The sequence below is a fragment of the Oncorhynchus clarkii genome, chromosome 9 (genome assembly GCF_045791955.1).
Source record: "Oncorhynchus clarkii lewisi isolate Uvic-CL-2024 chromosome 9, UVic_Ocla_1.0, whole genome shotgun sequence".
Lineage (NCBI taxonomy): Eukaryota > Metazoa > Chordata > Actinopteri > Salmoniformes > Salmonidae > Oncorhynchus > Oncorhynchus clarkii.
In genome coordinates, this window is record NC_092155.1 from 24330307 (window position 1) to 24355099 (window position 24793).

Consider the following 24793-nt stretch of genomic DNA (forward strand, 5'->3'; position numbering starts at 1 on the left):
TACTGGACCAAAGTCAATCCACTAACCCCTTGACTCTTCACCAGCCAAAATAACCCTCCTGGGGGAAATCTTTCACTTGGACCGATTGGGTTGAGATATTCAACCATCGGGGCTAACCTGGCGTCCTCTTTTATCGATTACCACAGCGGCTGTTGAGAGAATGAAATAGGGTTGGCAGAAGAAAAGAAAAAGGAATGGCCTCAGTGGGAGCACCATCTCTCCCATCCTGGTTAATGGACCTCACTGAATTAAAGAGATCTTAACCATCCAAGGCTAATTGTGGGATCACAATATATTAACCCGCTTCAATTCTAAAGGGTGCCATTCATGGCTGTTTTACTCCAAGCGCTTCAATTAGCCATAAAGCATGCTGGCAAGCGCCGGTAGGACTGTTCCATCTCTCTCCCACCTCCTCCCCCCTCCCCTCCAGCACACCAGTCCTTCATTATCAGGCGAGGTTCCTTGTTATCAGACAGGCTGTCTTTGAAATCGTCCTTGCTTTAGGTCTTTTATTGAGTTCCGCCGAGCCATTGTGTTCCAGAGGTATTATTCGTGCCACTGATAACGGGGTGTGCATGTTTAAAAAAAATAAATAAACACTTTTGAACTCTGAGTTAAATAGCCAAATTAAATGGACTAATTGCTTCTTGAAGATTTGAAGCCTCCGAGCAATGCGCCAGGGATCAAACTTCAAGTAGGCTTTTGGCAATGCATCTTTCCATCTTTGAAGGAGGGGAATCAAAAAATCCACTGTAAAAGTTTACGCAATTGCAAACCTGATCATTCAATAAGACAGAGATTAATTTTATACACACTGCTGTTATCTTAAAATGAAAGAGACTGTTACAACAACCACTCAGGGAGAAGAAATCCTCTCATTCTAAATGGGTCATCTGTTATTGAAAGTACTGTTTATAAGGGGAGACTGCAAATAAGGGGAGAAATAAAAAAAAAAGTCTGTCTACACAGACAGAAAACATTTCTTAATAAATTGGCCTGCGAATTGCTCAGGGTTAAATCCGCGCCTTGACAATTTAATTGTGCTGCTTCGTCTAGATATTTCTCTCTCTCTCTGCCCCCTCATAAACTCAAAGGCGTTCTCTCCGACGAGGTTAAACGAGTAGCCAGACCTAATCAAAGCACAATCAGAAACGGAGGGGAAACCAGGCTAGGAGTGGAGAGGAGGAGAGGTGAGCCGCTTCAACGTCACAACTCCACCAAGAAAGCAGCGTTAGATTTGATGAACAAATAATGTCATTCTGTATTATTGCCCCAGATTTCAGAGGAAATAAATCCAAGTCAGAAGCCACTAAGGCGTTAGTCGAGCTGACAAGTCAGCTGGTCACACAGGCGCAACATATGGCAGGAGAGGGGGGAGGGAAAGGGGCAATTTTATGCTTGGTCCGGAGGCTCCGTACGGAGAGTATGACACAATTGCCGAGGATTGTGGAGGCCAAATCAAGCTATGTACGGTGATGCCATGGACCTCCCAAATTTTGTAACAATGCGGAGGGCTCTGTATAGCTCTGCATTTACATGATTGGTTGATGGTAGGTGGGGGCAGCCCCTTGAAACACAAACTCACTTCCTTGACAACTTCCATGACAATAAACATGGAGAACCTTGACAAAAGGCTATAAGAACAAGTTTGCAAACGTAAACATCTTCATGATACTGTGTGTAGGGATTTCAAAGACACAAAAATGAGGGGAAGAGAGATGGGGGAGGTAGTGGCAATGGAAGGGGACGCTTGCCACAAGTTCGTAAAACAATGGAAATGTTTGAAGTGGAGATGCAGGTGAGAAAACGGTGCCATTTGACTTCATGCTGTCTTGGCCGGGATACCGACTCCAATACCGACTCCAATATCTCAGAAGGTCTTGTCTTTTAATTTAGCCGGCTGCTTGTAATTAGCTGGCTGGCTATAGAGATTAGCCCTGAATCAGTGCGACCGGTGCATTTTAAGTGGTGCAGACCAATTCATTGGATGCCACACTCTGCTCTGCGGAGGCCGCATCACTGTAAATGCTGTACGGCCACTGCAGACGTCGGTTGGACCATGAATCGGCTTTAAGGTGCAGCACGATGCACTGGAGAGACAAATCGTGCAGCCAACAGAGATGGCCAGTCATTTAGCACAGGGAGAGAGAAGGTGATCGTAACCTATAGGAACGACACAATACATAAGTGCTGTATAGATCTTTATTGTGTATATGTGTGTCTGTGTATGTGTGCATACGTGTGTGTGTGTGTGTGTGTGTGTGTGTGTCAGGCTGCACTGTCTTTCTCAGTGTTACGAGTCATAAAACAAAATATTAAAACTGTCAAATTTGTCAAGGCCATGATTGGCCCGGTAACAGATGTCAGCGCTGAAGGCCAGTCTCGTTTTACCGTCTGGCTACTGGAGTCAACAGTGCATCGGATTATTCAAAGTCCATTTCCCAAGCAAACGATCCCATTCAAGAGACCGGGTTCTGCTTGCTTTTGGACACAAGGCTCACCAGGTGGCATCGGTCAACACCTGAAAATTTTTATGAGCCAAGACACACGCAAAAAAACACACACACACATAGGAAAATAAAACACACGTATACAGCCCATTTACCCAGCAATAAAAGTCTAATTCCTTGACCGTCTGGGTTTTACATACAGATAAGAGTGGTCAAAACTGTGGGTCGTCCACTCAGCTCAAATCAGACCATTCCCCTCTCTGCTGAGCTAACGCCGTAAGAGTGCTCATATCCTAGCTTGCCTAACATCTTAACAATGTACTACTAGAGATCCTGGTGCAGGATTATGACCATTGACCGTTTGATCCAAGCCAGAAATCTTGGCCCTACACACAGTTTATCAGTGATATCAGGAGTGATGTCAAGGCAGGATATCACTGTCACGTGTCACTCCCATTGACAACCAGTGTGACTTTTAAACAGTGGAAACTACATTCCGGCCTGTCGGTGAAGCCTTGGACTGTGTGAGGGAGAAGTGTATGCCCCGAGGCCAGCACTGATGATGTGTCTCCTGGGAGCCATTTCAACCGTTAGAGCGCTATGAGATGAGAACGGAGAGAGCGAGAGAGCGAGAGAGCGAGAGAGAGAGGGGGGGGGGGGAGAGCGCAAGAGCAGAAGAAAATCCTTATGACCGAGTCTCTGTCAAAGACCGTCAAACCAGACACAACTCACTCTGATTCTGAGAGTAACCCAAACGTGTTTATAAGGAAACGTCTCTTTATTCTGGTTTGTAAAAGGTTGATGGGCCAGTCTTTGACCGACAGCTCCGGCTGTCCCACCACAACTCTTGACCGAAACTCTGACACAAAACATGCCCAGGTCTCGAAAATCCGCTGACGCCATCCTTGTCCTACGGCAATTTTTAGACTTCAGCCTTACCGGTTGTACAGTACCCCTGGGTCAAAAGTCATGGGAGTCAGCAAAAGCTACACTACCACCACAACATCATCAGCAGCCATGAAACAAGCTAGAATCCTTGCTCAGGATTCTCTAAGCAGGTGTACACATAACAGAAACAGGCAGACATAGCAGCTCGCACAACGCCAACGGTGACTGTTGGACGCCAACAAATGAGGAGATGGACACCAACAAATGAGATGGACACCAACAAATGAAGAGAAGGCCAATGGTTGGTTCCATATGCCTCTAGCAAAGGGGGGGGGGGGGGGGTGACAGAACACCTAAAGCAGTCCTCCCCTCCCCCAGGAGGTTTGGACTAGTCTGCCCACCTCCACTGCTGAAGACAACTGGAGCTCTCCAGTGACTAGACTTACTAGAGTCTGAGGAGTGGCTTAGTCACAAGCGTTACAGGCCCAGGAGAGCCGCCGGTCACCAGACAGCTGAAGACAGACCATGAGGGGGGTTTATATTAACAGTGTGATTAGAGAATCCACATCTAAGGCCTAACGCAGAACTGCTGTTGTTTTTCGTCTCTCTCCTTCTAACAGATGGTCAGAGTGGTCAGAGCCTGTTTAATTCTTTATTTTTATTACTCCAACGTAATTACACACCATCAAAATGTTTGGATGCTCTTTCGTGTGGTGATTTGGATTGGGGTTCTTCTGTATTATCCAGGTTGACGCAAGAAATGGAGGTTCTTGCATTCCCACTTAGTTGAAATGGGACTTTGATTGCTTGTATCAAAAATCCCACTAGATACAGAGTATATTTTCTATGCATTTTTCTAATGACATGCAACTAGCCGTTTGCTTTAGTTGACAGCTATGAATCTGCAGTGCTAAGCATCCCTCGGTAGGTGTCGGCGTGTAAACAATGGTGGTCAGTAGATGGAGAGTGGGAGGGGTGCAAACCCTGTTAAATGGACATTGTCACATTTCCTCCACCAAAGAGCGCATCGGTTACCGTTACCGTGCGTGTAGCAAAACAAAAACAATGTGTGGTGTTAGTTTGAGGCTGTGTTGTCATGACATTTTCACGGAGAGAGAACATCCAAAGCTTCTCCTTTTCTCACAGAACTGCGAAGGATAATATCCACTGCCACCCCCTTTCCCCTCCTGACCTTTCAGACCCTGCCAAGCTCATCAAGGGCTGCGGGCCTTTCCATTTGTCGCAGTAATATCTAAAGGAGGATCCATCCCTTAGAAAGGAGAGGGCGAGGATGAGGGTGGACAGATACTGTATCACACAGTGGTGTTGTGTACCGGGACGCAAACGGGAAACATTTTGTATGCAGGGAAGCACACTTCTGCGTCGATTGGGAGCGTGTGCGCGTGTGCATGCGGGTGTGCTTCTATGTAAGCACGCGTGTGTGTCTATGTGTGTGCGCGGTGTTGGGGAGGGTATGGACCCAATATCACAAATATATGGTAATTGAAACCACAGAAATCTTTTCTGAAAATATAGTCAATTTGATTCTGTGGCAAAAGGTCACCCTATTCAATTTACACTCTATGCCGAGTACAACAAGGAGAGCAGAAAACACCTGAAAGCAAATGATCCTATCAAGCCGAGAGACCTCGGCACTTACCTACTGCATAAAAGCTATTTGCTGATTACTAAATAAATGCATTATCTTTTACCTTGACTTCTGTGCATGTGTGTGTGTTCCCCCCCACCCCCCCAGTTGTATCTGGTCCGGGTGCTGCAGCAGGTAGGCCTTGTCCGTGCCTTGACTTTGTGAGCAGGTTATCAAGAGTCACGTTTCATCCACTTGGCTATCTGATGGCCTTTCTGGGGTGGCGACACACTCGCCAGCAGGTAAACATAAGAGGGCGCCCAAAACCTTTCAACGGTCTGAGTGGGACTATTGAGTAATACTACGTCTCTACAACTGTGCAGATACACATAGAGCAAACTAACGAGAGAAAGTCTAAGTCCTCTGCATCAATACAGATGGGTATTAGGAAAGATTTCATAGATGGGACTTAAATTCATTGAAATACCCTTCGTTGAAATACCTGTCAAGGAGTAGCCTTCGCTGTAATTTATATGAATGTGTTTATTGCATGTTTTATCTAGGATCATAAAATGTCATTATCACATGTAAATCCCGGAAATTGATATTTTCCAATCAGCTCAACCTTTATCCTGTTTGTTTGAATGTTCGATTGAGTGGAATGTCCCTGTAATTGTCAGCTGACCGCTTGCAAGCCTTGTTATTTCACTAATTGCATACTGACACACCTGTGGCCTCCTGCCTCAAGTGCTTCAGCTTCTTTAAATGGAGGATGGTGTTAAGTGTGTGAAGGTTACTGCTGGTATTTAGTATGATATCACCGTCTCTGTCTCATAAATGGGGGAGGGCATCGGCCAGCTAACCTAACACCATCGTTTATGAACTCTCCAATGCTTGTACTTTCTCCCTAAGCACCTATCCACATACCTTCATGGATTTGAAGGACCATTACTGGTACATGGAAAAGCCCTCTATCCCACGCCTACATCAATCCAATGCTTTTCATCTTGTGGGGAGGAGTGAACAAGTGCACACTTCAGCAAGAAGAAGAGGGTATGTTTTGATATGACGTTGCCCATTGATATAGGCCTTGTTTATTCTGCTCGGAATTGGGCAGCATTTTATTTATTTTTTGTACCTTTATTTTACTAGGCAAGTCAGTTAAGAACAAATTCTTATTTACAATGACGGCCTAGGAACAGTGGGTTAACTGCCTTGTTCAGAGGCAGAACGACAGACCTTGTCAGCTCGGAGATTTGATCCACCGACCTTTCGGTTACTGGCCCAACACTCTAACCACTAGGCTACCGGCCGTACCATAATTGACAATACTAGACAAAATTGTCTGGGTACAAAGCCTACTCAGTCTGCCAGTTAATATAAGTAATAACAACACTAACGTGGTAATGGACACAGACAGGGATGGAGGAATAGAGGGATTTCGAGCTAGCGCTCATTAAAATTAGGTCAACAGCCCCATCGGAGGACACACACTTTTCCCAAATGTGCTTCATAACAAATGTGTGTACATCCTTCCAGTGAGAATGAACCCCCTAATCTTTCCCATAAACACAGCAGAGACACACACAGAGGCAGGCAGGCAGACAACCCCCCCCCCCTTTCCCACAAACACACAGAGGCAGGCAGACAGGCAGGCAGACACCTCCTCCCTTTCCCACAAACACACAGTGGCAGGCAGACAGGCAGGCAGACACCTCCTCCCTTTCCCACAAACACACAGAGGCAGGCAGACAGGCAGGCAGACAAACCCCCCTCCCTTTCCCACAAACACACAGAGGCAGGCAGACAGGCAGGCAGACACCCCCTCCCTTTCCCACAAACACACAGAGGCAGGCAGACAGGCAGGCAGACACCCCCCTCCCTTTCCCACAAACACACAGAGGCAGGCAGACACCCCCCTCCCTTTCCCACAAACACACAGAGGCAGGCAGACAGGCAGGCAGACACCTCCTCCCTTTCCCACAAACACACAGAGGCAGGCAGACAGGCAGGCAGACAAACCCCCCTCCCTTTCCCACAAACACACAGAGGCAGGCAGACAGGCAGGCAGACACCCCCTCGCTTTCCCACAAACACACAGAGGCAGGCAGACAGGCAGGCAGACACCCCCCTCCCTTTCCCACAAACACACAGAGGCAGGCAGACACCCCCCTCCCTTTCCCACAAACACACAGAGGCAGGCAGACAGGCAGGCAGACACCCCCTCCGTTTCCCACAAACACACAGAGGCAGGCAGACACCCCCTCCCTTTCCCACAAACACACAGAGGCAGGAAGACAGGCAGACAAACCCCCTCCCTTTCCCACAAACACACAGAGGCAGGCAGACACCCCCTCCCTTTCCCACAAGCACACAGAGGCAGGCAGACAGGCAGGCAGACACCCCCTCCCTTTCCCACAAACACACACACACACACGCAGGCAGGCAGGCAGACCCCCCCCCCCTTTCCCACAAACACACACACACACACACACACATACACACACACCATCAATGTCCATGCCACAGCTTTCTGCTTAGCCTACTGTCTGTCAGTGGTAATGATTGTCAAGCCAATGTGCGTCATCCCAGCAGCCACTCACTCAAGCACAAGGAGTTACTTCAAGAGCTTTTACAACTATTCAAGGCCCTGCCTGAGCCCAAATGTTCAAATAGAAAACACAAGCTTGAACCATAAGCATGCAGTTCGCGTAGCTCAATTGGTCTTGAACGTAGTTCCGGAATGACCAGGGTTGTGAGTTTGACTTCCACATCAAAAGGCATACAAGAAAAAGAAACACTGCACACTCTTTCGGAAGAACAAACAACCAAGACCAGCTACTTTGTAAGAGACCATTTTTTTCTATCAAGCCAATTTTTTTGTTTATTCCATCCTATTCTATGAGTAGGTCTAGGGAAGAGAGAGGCGCTAGTGCAGAAATGCTAGCTGTAGCAAGGCAGGGCTGCCGGGCTGGGGAGGGCTGCACACCTCTGATCGATATGCCTCTCCTGGAGAGGAGGATCACACAGGACTGATAGCACTTCACATCTAATCACTGAACCCACGGACTGAGGGCCTCTCTCCTTCTTTCTATCGTTCACTTGCTCTCACTCTCTCTTCAATTCACTTTCTCTCCTTTCTCTTCACTCTATTCTCTCTCTCTCTTACTCTGCCTCGCTCTCACTCATTCTGTTACTCTTTCTCGGTCTATCCCTCTCTAAAAAGCAAGTGTTTTTAACTCCCACCCGCTTGAAAGTATACATTATTAAATAATACAGGAAGGCTTGGCTTGCGGTTTGGGTTCCTGCGTGTATTTGTATGTGTGTGTGTGTGTGTGTCTATGTGTGCGTGCAGGGGGCTTATTGGCTTAGCATTTCCGGCCAGGGTAAAGAGAAGCGGTCCTGAAAGGCTCTTAGTACAGATTACGCTCTCGCACTAAAAATAGCCACACACACACACACGCACACACACACACACACAGACTGGAACGCTATGGAAGTGCAGCGACTAGCCATTCATCACATGCAAACGTCACCACCTGGTATTTTTATAAGTTGTCTCACTCTCTTGTGTGTGCCCGTGCGCACATACACACAACACACACACACACTAGCTACTAGTATAGCTTGAGGAAGTGTGGGTGCCTACTTATTGCAGCAACGGCATGCCAACTTTACACCTTACTCTCACTCTAAGAACAACAACAACACACAAACAAGCAAACAACACACACACCCAACACACATTACAACCTCAAAGGAAACACAACCTATTATAATATTTAAAAAATACAATAAACCTGTCATGGGGGCTTCACTCCAGTGGCTGGCAGTCAGATTCTACTTTGACGGAAATGCGAGGTGGATGTGACCTCTTCATGGTTAACCTTTACCCTCATGTCCTCATTAGGGGGTTCAGGAGGGAGACATACAGGACACTAGGTCACATAGCTGACCCCACCCGTGTTGGGACCTTATACAGTGCCTCCGGAAAGTACTCAGCCCCTTGAATTTTTCCACATTTTGCTACGTTACAGCCTTATTCTAAAATTTATCAAATATTTTTTTCCCTCAGTAATCTACACACAACACCCCATAATGACAAAGCGAAAACGGGTTTTTAGAAATGTATGATAATTTATAAAAAAAATTCTAACAGAAATAACTTATTTCCATAAGTATTCAGACCATTTGCTATGAGACTTGAAATTGAGCTCAGGTGTATCCTGTTACCATTTCACATCCTTGAGATGGCTCTACAACTTGATTGGAGTCCACCTGTGGTAAATTCAATTGATTGGACATGATTTGAAAAGGCACACACCTGTTTATATAAGGTCCCACAGTTGACAGTGCATGTCAGAGCAAGATCCAAGCCATGAGGTCAAAGGAATTGTACGTAGAGCTCAGAGACAGGATTGTGTCAAGGCACAGATCTGGGTAGGGGTACCAAAAACATCTCTGCAGCATTCAAGGTCCACAAGAACGCAGTGGCCACCATCATTCTTAAATTAAAAAAATGTAGAACCACCAAGACTCTTTCTAGAGCTGGCCTCCCAGCCAAACTGAGTAATCGGGGGAGAAGGGCCTTGGCCAAGAACCCGATGGTCACTCTGAAAGAGCTCCTCTGTGGAGATGGGAGAACCTTCCAGACAACCATCTCTGCAGAACTCCACCAATCAGGCCTTTATGGTAGAGTGGCCAGTCAGAACTCACTCCTCAGTAAATGGCACCTGCCATTTAACAAGGCACCTAAAGACTCTCAGACCATGAGAAACAAGATTATCTGGTCTGATGAAACCAAGATTGAACTCTTTGGCCTGAATGCCAAGAGTCATTTCTGGAGAAAACCTGGCACCATCACCTAACATGCTGACCACACCGCTCACGTTGCAAAGTAAATGTACACATACAGTGCCTTGCGAAAGTATTCGGCCCCCTTGAACTTTGCGACCTTTTGCCACATTTCAGGTTTCAAACAAAGATATAAAACTGTATTTTTTTGTGAATAATCAACAACAAGTGGGACACAATCATGAAGTGGAACGACATCTATTGGATATTTCAAACTTTTTTAACAAATCAAAAACTGAAAAATTGTGCGTGCAAAATTATTCAGCCCCCTTAAGTTAATACTTTGTAGCGCCACCTTTTGCTGCGATTACAGCTGTAAGTCGCTTGGGGTATGTCTCTATCAGTTTTGCACATCGAGAGACTGACATTTTTTCCCATTCCTCCTTGCAAAACAGCTCGAGCTCAGTGAGGTTGGATGGAGAGCATTTGTGAACAGCAGTTTTCAGTTCTTTCCACAGATTCTCGATTGGATTCAGGTCTGGACTTTGACTTGGCCATTCTAACACCTGGATATGTTTATTATTGAACCATTCCATTGTAGATTTTGCTTTATGTTTTGGATCATTGTCTTGTTGGAAGACAAATCTCCGTCCCAGTCTCAGGTCTTTTGCAGACTCCATCAGGTTTTCTTCCAGAATGGTCCTGTATTTGGCTCCATCCATCTTCCCATAAATTTTAACCATCTTCCCTGTCCCTGCTGAAGAAAAGCAGGCCCAAACCATGATGCTGCCACCACCATGTTTGACAGTGGGGATGGTGTGTTCAGGGTGATGAGCTGTGTTGCTTTTATGCCAAACATAACATTTTGCATTGTTGCCAAAAAGTTCAATTTTGGTTTCATCTGACCAGAGCACCTTCTTCCACATGTTTGGTGTGTCTCCCAGGTGGCTTGTGGCAAACTTTAAACAACACTTTTTATGGATATCTTTAAGAAATGGCTTTCTTCTTGCCACTCTTCCATAAAGGCCAGATTTGTGCAATATACAACTGATTGTTGTCCTATGCACAGAGTCTCCCACCTCAGCTGTAGATCTCTGCAGTTCATCCAGAGTGATCATGGGCCTCTTGGCTGCATCTCTGATCAGTCTTCTCCTTGTATGAGCTGAAAGTTTAGAGGGACGGCCAGGTCTTGGTAGATTTGCAGTGGTCTGATACTCCTTCCATTTCAATATTATCGCTTGCACAGTGCTCCTTGGGATGTTTAAAGCTTGGGAAATATTTTTGTATCCAAATCCGGCTTTAAACTTCTTCACAACAGTATCTCGGACCTGCCTGGTGTGTTCCTTGTTCTTCATGATGCTCTTTGCGCTTTTAACGGACCTCTGAGACTATCACAGTGCAGGTGCATTTATACGGAGACTTGATTACACACAGGTGGATTGTATTTATCATCATTAGTCATTTAGGTCAACATTGGATCATTCAGAGATCCTCACTGAACTTCTGGAGAGAGTTTGCTGCACTGAAAGTAAAGGGGCTGAATAATTTTGCACGCCCAATTTTTCAGTTTTTGATTTGTTAACATTTTTTGAAATATCCAATAAATGTCGTTCCACTTCATGATTGTGTCCCACTTGTTGTTGATTCTTCACAAAAAAATACAGTTTTATATATTTATGTTTGAAGCCTGAAATGTGGCAAAAGGTCGCAAAGTTCAAGGGGGCCGAATACTTTCGCAAGGCACTGTTTGTGTTATTCAATCATTGCACCCACACTGCTTGCGAGCGTCAACGAGCATCTGCGTAGCCAGGCGCTAAAATAGAACTTGGTTCTATTTGTGAAGCTTGATGTGCTGCAAGTCCCGCCTCTCCCATCTCCTCATTGGTTTTTAGGTGCATATACCCAAGTGGGTGATTGAAAGATTAACTGAGGTCCACACTCCAGTGCAGTTGGTAGTGGTAATGCACCTTAAAGTTGGTTGCACACCGCCGTATAGAGTCCGAAGAAGAAGAAGCCTGATGGAGGAGAGATTACTAGAAACAAACTTTAACCTTTTATCTGTGGATTAACTGTTGGAGTAGAGGACCTTGTGCATTTCAGGTAAAATAACAACCCAATGTTAATATCCCAGGACAAATTAGCCAGCAACAGTAAGTTAGCTAGTTAAATTGCCATAAATGTTCAATGCTTTTCGACCCGTCCCCAAATGAATATAGTTGGTTCAGAGTTTGTTTTGATATTTCAACCTGTGTGACCTGGTGAGGGTGGATAAAATCAACATGCACGCGATGACGGATGTACGCACGCTAGCGGTCTGGTCAGCATGTAAGGTGGATGTTTTTCAGCGGTAGGAACTTGGAGACTAGTCAGGATCGAGGCAAAGGTGCACGGAGCAAAGTACAGAGAGATCCTTGATGAAAAATGTCAGTTTACAACAGGAAAACGATCCTAATCACACAGCCAAGATAACGCAGGAGTGTCTTCAGGACAAATCTCTGAATGTCCTTGAGTGGCCCAGCCAGAGCCCGGACTTGAACGCAATCAAAAATATCTGTAGAGACCTGGAAATATCTGTGCAGCAACACTCCCCATTCAACCTGACAGAGCTTGAGAGGATCTGCAGAGAAGAATGGGAGAAACTCCCCAAATACAGGTGTGCCAAGCTTGTAGCGTCATACCCAAGAAGACTCGAGGCTGTAATCATTGCCAAAGGTGCTTCAACAAAGTACTGAGTAAAGGGTCTGAATACTTATGTAAATGTGATATATCTGGGTTTAATTTGTAATACATTTTCAAAAATGTCAGACCTTTTTTTTTTTTTACATTTAAAAAAACATTATGGGGTATTGTGTGTAGATTGATGAGGAAAAAAAACATTATGGGGTATTGTGTGTAGATTGATGAGGAAAAAAAACATTTAATCCATTTTAGAATAAGGCTGTAACGTAACAAAATGTGGAAAAAGTCAAGGGGTCTGAATACTTTCCGAATGCAGTGTCTATGGTGTTGTCAGATGATACAGTTAGTGTGTTTTCCATCCATGCACAGTACAGTACGGTTCTCTGTGTGAGATGGGACACAAAGCTTTTCATCATTAGATACACGGACCCCGAAACATTAGACAGACAGTCCGGCTAGCGCTTGCACACACAAAACCCATTAAACTCTTGGCCGTACCGGTGCCGTCTGATTGAATAGAAGTGTGTGTGTGTGTGTGTGTGTGTGTGTGTGTGTGTGTGTGTGCAGGTGTCTTGTTAAGCAGATACAATCAGCTAATACGTTTGAGGACACTCAGCTGGGGCACTTACTTGCTCCAACCCAGCCCTCAATCAGCAGTGTATCTCTTTAGGAAGACATACAACAGTCAGCCAGCCAACCTGCCAAGCAACCACCAAAAGATATTCCCTCTTGCTCTTTTCCAAACATGCCCTGAGGGTACCATTTTCTTGGCTGCCTCGCTCACCTCGTTCCCTCCCTCCCTCCCTCCCCCCTCCCCCCTCCTCCCCATCCCTCAGTCTGCGGGTGAATCCATTTCTTTATGCCCACTGGATATGAAACGTAACGGGGCTGTTTGCGGACATCCTTTGGGGAGAGTGTCTGTGTGTGTGTGTCTGTGTGAGAGCCAATGGAGTATTGTGTAGGGGAGAGAGAGAGATAGAGAGAAGGAGAGAGATAGAGTGAGAGTATCTCTTTGCTGTGGAATGAATCTGACAGACGCTGAGGAGATAACGCTCCGACTCAACCGTGTGTGTGTGCTGACGTGTGTGTGTGAGTGAGTGCCTATACGTGTACACTTGAGTGTGCCTGTGTGTGTTGGAAGAAAGGGGTATTGGAACATAACATTTTGATCAGCACACTTGCAACACCCCTCCCCCCCAAAAACCACAAGACTACATTACAGCCAGAATGGCAGATCTGTGAGTCTGTTACACTGTTACAGAGATTGCCTTTGTTTATCAGAAGAAGGGGAGCCTGGCTTTTATCAAACTACATTGTTTGTGCACAAAGTAGGGGTCCTAACAATTATGGGAAGTGTGTTTTATTTTAATAGGGCTCACTTGAGAGAATCATATTATACAGTACAGTATGATAATTTAGCCACCCTCGCTGAACTGCAGAAAGGGTGCGTGTGCTGTGCTCTCAAATGTCAGCATAAATTTGCAAAGTAAACGCAGCCAGCGTTCAGCGGGGACTGGTAACAGGGGGTGATGAAGGTGTGTGTGTGTGTGTGTGTGCATGCGTGCGTGCGTGCGTGCGTGCGTGTGTGTGTGTGTGTGTGGTGTGTGTGTGTGTGTGTGCATGCGTGCGTGTGTGTGCGTGCAAGTTTACTACTTGTGAGTGTCTAGGGTGAGGGAGGGGGGACTATTAAACAAACATTTTGATCGCGACACATTCAGCACTTCCAAACGTACACACACACACATCCCCCTAATCAATCCGGGCTGTCTTTCTCTTCCTCGGCCCGCTATGCGTAAGCACTGCATCTGCCCAGGGAAACATTTGAACAACACATAAACAAACAAAAATGAAACAAACAGAGGAGGGACCTCTGTCTCGGAGGCATAATACCTTCTTCCTTTAACAATCCCAAACCCGCCGTAAGCAAGATCGCCCACCTCCGATGACTAATCTAGTGTGTGTTTGTGTGCGACCGACACAGAAAAAGCCATTGCATATACAGTACCTGGCTAATGCCCTAAATCCTCCACTCCCTCTCTCACCAGACTCTCTTGTTTTTAATTCATCAGTTGGGGGATTTCCGCTGGCACTCCACGGCGGGATTCTATCCTCGCCGCGAAAATGACGCCAATCACTCAATCCGCGGGATCAGCGACTTGTTTCAGACAGAGGCACGCAATCGACATCTTGTTTTACCTCTAGCGATGTTGACTACCTCACTATCGTTGTTAATAAGAGACTCTGTTAATGGTCTGATATCTTTACTGGGTAATGTTGAGTGATTGACAGCTGGGGATAGAGTCATCTTTAAATGGCTTGATCAGAGTGTTTGAGACCGGCTGTCATTGGGCAAATGTTATTTCCACTCCTTCCTTACAAGGAGACGGCAGCCATATTTGATGGAGTGGGTAGAAAGTTGCTCCTAACCACTGATTTAGGATCAGATCTTGCTTAATCTTCATAAGGTTTAAGGTAGGGATTGAAGACAACGTAATCTGAATCTAGATCTGTTGTTTGAGTATCCTGGAGATCCCACGTGATTCTCAGTCCACATTGGCAACCGGTTGGGGAGTTCTGGACATAATCTCACTGGCAGACCCAACAACCATAGCCCGATATAGAAAGTGTTGGCTTAGTGGCCGGGGCGTGTTGAAGAGGTGTGAGAGCACACTGTGGTCCAGACTGATAGCTGGCCTTGTAAGAGGCTGTGTGCCACTCTCAGTATTGTCCGGATCCCGCTGAAGAACACTGGCAGAGTACAGTAAAATAGGCCATCCAAGGGAAAGAACACACACACACACACACACACACACAATGCACATGGACAAGCACACCCGCAAACACACACACACACACACACGCACACACACACACGTGCACGCACAAGCAGACAGTCACACACACACACACACACTCTATATCAAACACTTGATAGTAGTCGCACACACCAAACACACACACGAATAGCCCATGTGCAGGATGTGAACAATCACCCTGGTCCATTAATGATCAAACCAACTTCACGCTAGATGTTCACATTATCGACAGCCAGCGACTTTTTAAAAACTAAATTCTAGCTGTATAATAATAAAGCTGTTTACACATTTGCCACCGCCAGTCACGCGGCCCGGCAGCATCTGCATCCGTACCAACGCTACAAAAACAATACTTGTTCTCCTTCCCAAGTAGCGTTGGACCGAGACTGGAGTTCATTAAAACACAACCAGGGTGTCCATTTTAGGAAGGATTCTCAGAGGCTGTTCTTAAAGAAGGAAAGACAAAGCTTTCTTTCTCTGGCATATCAGAGGGTGTCTCTCTCTTATGGTCTCTCCCTCTCTATCGGTCTCAGTCTCTCTCTGCCTCTATCACTCTGTCTCTTTATATCTGTTTATCTCTCTCTTTATCTCTCACGCTCTCCCCCTCCCTCCAGTTGTGTGCAGTAGCCAGAGGGAACCCAGCCTAGCACACATCTCCCCGTCTTGGTTCCCCCTCCCTACCGCCCACCCTCCAGAACGGGGCCCCACGGTGACAGCTGCACCCAGCTTCCAGGCACCCTCCCTGGGAAGCGGCCTCCACTCCCCTACCACCTCCAGACTCAACTCCACCATTTTAGCCCCGGAGATGCTCCAGATGAATCATGGCCAAGCGAACTGACACTGAAGGGCATCAACCGTCAAGTTCACAACAATCCACTGTGCCTTTTCTGCTGCTGCTCCCCGATCCTATCTCTCTGTCTCGCTTTCGATCTCTCTCTCTCTCTCTGCTCATCTGCCTGCCAGCCAGGGCCTGTTCTGTTCTGTGCACACTAGAAGTTCTCCATGGCAAATCACACATGCGGGATAAAAAAAACAGAGCAACGGGCCCTTCAGCACTCTGTGTGTGTGTGTGTGTGTGGAAAAAGAGAGAGAATTAGAGAGAGAGAGTCTGAGAGAGAGACTATGTGCATTTGTGTGTGCAGTAGTTATGTAAGTATGTGTGTGGATTTGTATGTCTATGAGGTTTGTGTGTGTGCGTGTGTATTCATTCGTTTGTGCATTGTTTAAGGTTAACCTTAGGGTAGAGACGACCTACCACGAACACCCATTAACCTCTAGTCAGGTAGTTTAAGAAAACATTGGCAGTAGATTGTGAGAGAGGAAGAACACAAAGTCCCCTGTGCCAACTTGTTCCACACAACAGCTGGCCAATCATTAACCAGTTCTAAAACCTGACATTGTGATTGGGCGCTGCAGTGCCCCACACAGGCCAATCAGGGAAACGCAGAAAGTTTGTGCGGCAACCCCCAGCCCCAAGCCTCTGATCTGTGAGCGTGCACGCACACACACACAAACACAGAGAGAGAACCAACCATTTTCCCCCTGTCAGATTAGTAAGGATTACTAATAACACGAGCCAACTCCCAGCGTTGCAGTATGATGTACTGAGCACTTCGTATGGCAACTTGAAAACTTTCCACTTTCCAATTCAAGATGGCAACCACCAGCACAAGGAATACATTCATTGATTGTAAAGCCAGCTCATTTGAAATGCATCACATTCATTAGTGCTCAGATGTTTTTCGAACGTTACAGCTGTTTTCTGATCGTAGCTGTGTAGTATGTGTGTTGAAATAATGTAGTATCCTACACACACACTTCGTACAGTGCTGGTTTCTCTATGCTGGCTACCTCAAAGAGTGCATTGTGTTTTAAAATGTGACACACACACACACACACACACACACTTGACGGACATGCTAGCTTGTATTTTTATCCATCCCCTCATCGGCCGCAGGCCATATCACTCTGAGGGTCCGGAGTCACACGACTAGCACTCAGGACCCCGGAGCACAAGGGACTGTGTAGGGGCCCCTCACTGGCACTAGGTTGAAGGACCAGAGGGAGGGAGGGAGGCGTGTGGGCGTGTGTGTGTGTGTGTGTGTGTGTGTGTGTGTGTGTGTGTGTGTGTGTGTGTGTGTGTGTGTGTGTGTGTGTGTGTGTGTGGAAAGAATTCTGTCCGCTATCAACCTCTCCCCTACTGGGGCCATTGAGACACACACTTTCCGCCTCCGAAAACGTGACAGCATGACAAGCCACAGACCAACCGTGGCATTCCCCTCCAGCATTCTCCTCTCTCCAGCCAAGCCAACAACAATCTCCATGTTCCTCGCCTATCTCCCCACTGATAAACCAGTAATGAACTGTCTCTCCTAGCTTACTTGTCCCAAATGACTTTATTTCCCCCCAGCATGCTACTTTCAGTGGACTTTGCCTCCCTGAATGAGAGAGAGTGCCGCCGGTTGAAAGTTGAACATTTTCCTCCCAAACCTTTTGGTAAAGGGGGCTTTCGCAATATGGCCATAATATGGGGGCCAAAGGGCCAAGAGCTGGGTTTAATTTCCTCTGCTCCTTTAGATGCCTGCCACAGCAGAGTAGAGCAGTGGCTGGATTGTAATAAATGACTTGGGGGATTGATAAGGTACTGTCAGGGAGAGAAGCCAAAGGGCAGTACAAAGGTCTCCAGGCTTATCGCCAAACCCCTGTTATCTTGACTTCGTACTTTTCAGGGGGATATAAAGTCCCTCTCTCAATACAGTCGGTACTACTACATACTGTACGAGGCGGGAGGTTTTTATCATGTACCTGGAAGGCTTTCAACAGATAGCAAACTCAGCATACAGTGTGACGCGTCTGTTTTTATCGCTGACTGAGCTCAGGCTGGTGACCTCTGAAGAGTTCATTTACCTAGCATCCACTTCCTAGATGGAAAAATACATACTGAACAAGAGTCCAGGCTACCAAAATATCCGTAAATAGTTAACGACCGTGTCATAAATTGTGTGATACTGGGGCAAAGGGGAGCAGAGAGACTTGGGGAAATAAAAACAAACTGTAGTATGATATGCTCTCTTACCTCAAAGAGGTTGGAAGCCTCGTTGCCATATTGACTGGAAATTATCTCTGATTGGTCACTGTACCACTTGAGCCCGCCCAGGAAGCTGTCCGCATCCAGGTCACTGACATCAAGCTCTGAGAGGTCGAGTTCGGGGAGGTCCGGACAGAGGGGTTGGTCTTCGCCAACCAAGGCAGCACACTGGGGAGACAAGAAGACGGAAGGTGTCAAAAACCCATCAACACACACAAAGGTGCGCAGACACACACGTACGTACCAACGCACACACACAAACACACACTGAGGCAAATGATGGAAGCTACTTTTTCACATTAATTCACAAGCCGTTACCCCCACAGGCATTATTTTATGGTTATTATGCAATATCTGTACACTACATCCTGGCCTTGAGGACATTCATTATGTATTTGATGATAACAAGTTATCTTTATTGATAGGCCTACCTTTTTACATTTCTCATACCGCATGGTTCGTTTTAGTAGACTAGGAAATCCTGCTAGGCCTATTGGCCTAATAGGTCAGACATTCATAAAGCCTGATAATTCATTCAACATCGTGTTCCATGGGTATTCTTCCTATGGTTTTATGTCCATGTCAGTGATAGGCTGAACTCTTGGGGTCAACCTCATTTGAATGACAGCATGGCTAGACTTGCCACCTGACTGGCTGACCTGGGCGCGTCAACACAATGGCAGCGGTAGCCATGGCACAAATTTCACTCTAACCCAACAGTCGTTTTCCACCCCGTACATGTGATACAGCGGGCCGCGGTGATGCTAAATGCTGCCATTTCATTCGTCACTGTCCGCTTTTATATAGGGGCCTATGCGACAGCTGCTCCGCCGCTCTCCAGACACAAATCGTCGCTTCATCGAACTGCGTTGAGGGGATCCACAGAATTTAAATCTGTGTGGTGTGGAGAGAGGAGGAAGATGGGGCAATTAAGTTTGACTCTGCGCCAACGGTTGCAAGCTCAATGTAAACACGTTCCAGGAAGGCGCTTTGCTAACCTACATTTCTTATTCAGGTGCCAATATGTTACAAATGTTAATTGCTTCAGCGGCCCGTGCTTGCTTGAGGCAAGGTTATGCCAGCACTGCACGCAATGCATCTTGTTCTGGAACATGGCAGTCACTTCTACTCGACAGAGAGAGAAACCCCCAGGCAAGCAAGGAGATATCAGCTTGAGTGAGCCAAATGCAGGTATTTTTTTATCCCAAATTTACTCTCGCGTCTTCTCACTGACGCCCTCGTTATGCATAGATAAACAGGCGTTTTAAGTTTAGCAAATGTCAAATCGAACCCCACATGTCATAAATGTTGGCTAGAGAGTTGTCAGGATTCAATGTATGCAGACTTAAGGGAGAGTTAATGGTGATACCCTCGGGCATACCCCGGAGGCAGTTAGTTCGCCAAGGAGCCAGAGAGAGGGAGAGGGCGTCTGACTGGAGAGAGATGGGCCCAGGGTTCGACTCAGGGCAACAGAGAGACAGATAGCCTACTATACCAAGTGGGAGGTAGGCTTCAAAAAAAGAAAAACGCCCCCGACCAACACGTGCCATAGTCGATCCGGCCTCTGGTTGCGCTCATGAGATGACATAGTCATAGGCTATATTTACGACACAACTCCCTCTCCTTTGCCCATAAACTAGGATAAAGATGCAAATTCATCATAGTCTCTATCCCTCCTAGCCCTGTAAAATGCCCCACTTTATCAAGATATACGAAAAAAGAAATCAAAGAGAGATCTGACATTTCCTCTCAATCTTCTCATCGACTTCCAAGGGTGTTAATGAAATAGCGCCGCCAGACAGAGCGAGGGGGGAGTGCGCTAACCGCCACTGCGAGCCAACGTGATTTACACACACAGAACACATACAAGCACCTGCTATGGTGAGATTATTAGGAATATGACTGGGGATGTTGAGTGCAATTCCCTGGTTGTAAAGAGGCAGTCTTTGGGAATTTCACGGCATGATTTATACTCAACTCAGAATGAATTGACGCACTTAGAAAATAAAGAATAAAGTTAGCATGTCTGTCACAAGCAGGACAGGTTCTTGAAAAACACGCACCTTTTTAATGGGGGGGGGGGGGGGGGGTGAACAACACAACACAATAGATAGGCAGCAGATATCACTACGATGATACACTCGAAAATGCCGACACGGAACAAAAAAACGAAAATGTTTTTTTTTATTTTAATTATAATAATTTGACAGGCTGGCTCAGACGACCGAGCATCCATCTATCGCTATGAATAATTGAAGTTAAAGTGTAAAGGAGTGCTACTGGTGCATAAAGTAATTCGCCAGGCTGTCAAGGAAAGCAAATAAATACATGCGTAGGTCAATGGTCTTGGTCAATAAGTAATGGTTTAAACTGACATTTCAAGGCATTTTGTCAAGCGAATAATTGTCATTCAATCTTGCCTCGAGTGGTGATAATAGACAGATGGAGAGAAGCTGATAAACCGACAGCAGCTTCATATCGAAGATGAGCTTCTATCCCATGAATGCGTTAAAGTCGACGGTAACTGCAGACTATAGTCTGCAGCTCGATGCCTAAAGCAAACTGCATACACATGCATAACACTAATAAGAGAGTTATAGTCTATCGTCCATTTCCAAATCACTATTTGCATTATCTACAGTTATTCAAGTAAAAATCATTGCATTGAGTTGTCAATCTACCCCGTGCGTTTTTAAACCAAGAGCTCACAAAGTATGCTATGGGAAAAACATTACCGATGGCAATTACGCAAATGTTTTCATTAACCGGTCAAAACATTCTCATAGCCTATTTTGTAATATGCAACTAGGCTACAGATATGTGTTTACTCCTCCAAACGGATGTTGTTGGCAGAAATGTCAAGACGCGCCCGATACATGTAAGAGAAGATGCTCCTCCGTAATATCGAACCTCCGTGCCTGTTATCACCCCTGCACTTTACACTGAACAAATCCCACTGAACAAATCACGTAAAATCCCGATAAAGCCCCGATAAAAAGACACGTATATCGTCTGAGTGTTCTTTGTCACTGTACAATACCTGACTTAGAAACATTTCTGTCATTCGGACTTCAAGAGCGGACCCTTCTCACATCAGCACAAGAGCGAATACAGACTTTGACTGGAAAGATCTCCATACGCATGTAAACATTCTTTCCGACTGCACGACATCCTAGGGAGACGCGACCAGCAGCAAACTCCAGGGCTGCAAGAGACGCACCGCTCATGCAGCCTACAACATTACATATAACGACTTAAACACGACACTATGAAGTAAAAGCAGAAATGTTGCTTTATCCCCTCCACTTGTCATGTATTCCTGTGCATTTCCCCGTATCGTATCCTCGGCGATATTACGCATCCCGTGCCAACACCAGCAAAGGAAAAGCCGTATTCGTTATCGGATATCACCGTCTTTGGATGTTCTGTGAGGTCCATCACCCAAAACGTTCCAGAACGGTACAGTTGACAATAAGTTGGATATTTTAGAACTGCTCACCTCTAATTCTCTCCAGACCGAGTCCTGGTTACACCTGTCCCACGCCATCCAGGCACTGAATGACGGTCCGAAAGAAACAAAAAAATAAATCAGGCAAAAAGAAATCCACTCGCGCTCCACTCGCTCTCGCACAGGCTACTGCCCCTTACCGAGAATGAACTGAGGGTACCTGTCTTACAACTGCTTCCATCACATGACAAAGCTATTAAAAGTAGGCAGGGAAGTGACTCCCTTCGCCCCCTCCCTACTACTCGCCAATGACGTACTGTGAAGCAGGCGGGGTCTGGAACGCGCATCGTCAATATGTTCCAACTAAAAAAATCGGTCAATTCTAATGACACGGTGAAATAAAATATATTTCTAGCGCAGCCCACATACATTGTTGCTTTGCTTATCAAGACACTGCTATGCCCAGACCGCTCACTGGTCTATAGGCCTACACACGTTTGACACTCGAATCACCACCATGCATGCAGCATTTCAAGATATCAAAATGCACAGTGATATCATTTGAAACATCTCTGTCTTGTTGAACGTGTCTACATTGCGCCATAAGCATATTATTTCCCGTAACCTATTAAATATAGTAACACGGTAGGCTACTATGACACCACGCACCCTGTTTAGTTAAACACATAGTAGACAATTACTGATGCTCATCTATTGAAAAGTGGTGCGCTGTGAGTTCCCATATATTATAAGGAAATAACGGATCATGTGAAGAACATGGCGACAAAAACAAAACATACGGTTATACAAACAAACAGATTTAAGTGTAGCCTATTGGTCTGACTTCAATAACATTTCCCAGATGTTCCAACTATGTTACTGTGAAGTGAAGTTTTCCAATATCTCAAGGCTAGGCTACTGCATTTCTAACTGGGGTATAGGTTTCAGAATCGCCTGGGCGACGCGAGGCTTGTGTATAAAGTCTATACCGTTTACATAACGCCCAATCTCCACCATATGCATATGCGTTTTGTTTGTTGGATGTGTAGCCCGCATTTTTCGTACTTGATGCACGTGCTTCGCTTTTCAAGTTGCTAAAAGCTAGCTAGTTGGAGTCTGTGTACTTCCATGTACCAGTGCACAGTAAAGCAACCGCACTAGTTGAAGATATTAAATGCACGTGGTACACAGAACGCACTACAGCCTAGTGCGGTATCCCCAACGTAGCGTTGCAGACTGCTCCATTGACAATGAATGACTCCACATGATGCGTTTGATGGATCTGGTTGACATAAGGCGCCATGTCCACGCTGACAGCCTGCCTGCATGCTAGGCTACTCCAAAACTAATGTTAGACGCTTTTGAATTTCCATTATTATTTCCTAATAACAGCAGAATTAAAGGAAATTGTGCAAGTTTGGACATTATTAGTCCCCCCCATCTCAAAGTACGTTACAGCTTTAGACATTTTAGCCTAGGCTGTAATTTCAAGACAAAAACCTAATATCTACACCCCCCCCCCCCATTAGGTTTCTATCTGTTTCAAAACTGGAGATTTACCTTTTAGAAGAAATGGTGCAGCAGGTGACAAGTATCAACCATGTGTACAGTGTCAACAGTGCATGTATACGAAACAGCAGCACAGACAACCAAAAACACAAGCTCTGTGTAGACATTTCAAACAAGCAGGTCATCAGTGGGTTGTGCCTGGGCGAATACCTTTTGGTTGTGGTATTCCTTTCTACTGAAAATCCACTTGATGTAAAACCCTATAGGTATGAAAAGAGATACAATTCTCATCTAAGGAAATTAATCTAGTCCCATTTTTGCTAAATTCACAAATACAAGTTAACATTATTACCTAGGATAAATCTGATATAATTCCAACAATTGAATTAAGATATTTTATCAGGTAAAAAAGCTAAACCAAATGTGAATGTAGCCTCTGAGGCGTCAGTGATAGTATTTTTCAAGTTGAATCTTTTTCAAGTTTAAAGGGCCCTTCTCACTGGGCACACTATGTCATTTCAATGTGGAAGGAGGTGCTTAAACTGGGGAGGTGATTTCAAGCCATGTGCGCAGTAGTTATTGTACCCCAGTGGAAACACTAAAGATGGACCTTTTATTCTACATATATATTTTCATTAAATACCATGTTTCACAATAGCACCCCCCCAAACAATTATGTGTAGTGCAAAAACACTGAGTATACCAAACATGAAGAATACCTTCTTAATATTGAGTTGCACCCCCCCCCCCCCCCCCCCCCCCCCCCCTTTTTTTGCCCTAAGAACAGCCTCAATTCAACAGGGCGTGGACTCTACAAGATGTCGAAAGCATTCTACAGGGATGCTGGCCCATGTTGACTTCAATGCCTCCCACAGTTGTCAAGTTGGCTGGATGTCCTTTGGGTGTTGGACCATTCTTGATGCACATGGGAAACAGTTGAGTGTAAAAAAAAAAACAGCATCGTTGCAGTTCTTGACACAAACCGGTGTGCCTGGCACCTACTACCATACCCCGTTCAAAGGCACTTCAATCTTTTGTCTTGCCCATTCACCCTCTGAATGGCACACATACACAATCCATGACTCAATTGTCTCAAGGATTAAAAATCCTTTAACCTGCCTCCAGCCCTTCATCCATGCTGATTGAAGTAGATTTACACTGAAAGTGACATCAACAAGGGATCATAGCTTTAACCTGGATTCACCTGGTCAGTCTATGTCATGGAAAGAGCAGATGTTCTTAATGTTATGTATACACAGTGTATGCATCAATATGATTTGTCACTTTGTTTTTTCATTCAACATTGGAAATTTGAGATAAAAGTGATGCTGCTGTGTCAGTGGGTTGCTTTTTAACAATAAGGCACCAGACTGTCTACAGTCATAACGTTTTGAATCTAGAAGAAGACCGAGAGACGGGAGTAGGCAAGAAGGAGTCGATGTCACGGTTGTGTGGAGAGACGGACCAAGGCGCAGTGTGATTAAAGTTCCACATAATTTATTTACCCGAAACTTCCAAACAAAAAAAGAAACG

At 45.6% G+C, this 24793-nt stretch overlaps 1 protein-coding gene across 9 annotated transcripts in view; it reads right to left on the minus strand.

The window, feature by feature from the left end:
- LOC139416104 (peroxisome proliferator-activated receptor gamma coactivator 1-alpha-like) overlaps window positions 1–21967 on the minus strand; it is a 43516-nt gene extending 21549 nt beyond the window's left edge. For 8 of the 9 annotated variants that reach the window (XM_071164397.1, XM_071164396.1, XM_071164391.1 and 5 more), the window contains exons 1-2: window positions 21803–21967; window positions 18292–18471 (exon numbers count right to left, since the gene is read on the minus strand). In XM_071164397.1, the coding sequence (XP_071020498.1) occupies window positions 18292–18471; window positions 21803–21850 (228 nt within the window). In that variant the 5' untranslated portion in view covers window positions 21851–21967. Of the gene's footprint in view, window positions 1–18291; window positions 18472–21343; window positions 21453–21802 lie in introns of those variants that run through there. The other variant, XM_071164392.1, reaches the window with a different exon arrangement.
- Between the last annotated feature and the right edge of the window lie 2826 nt (window positions 21968–24793).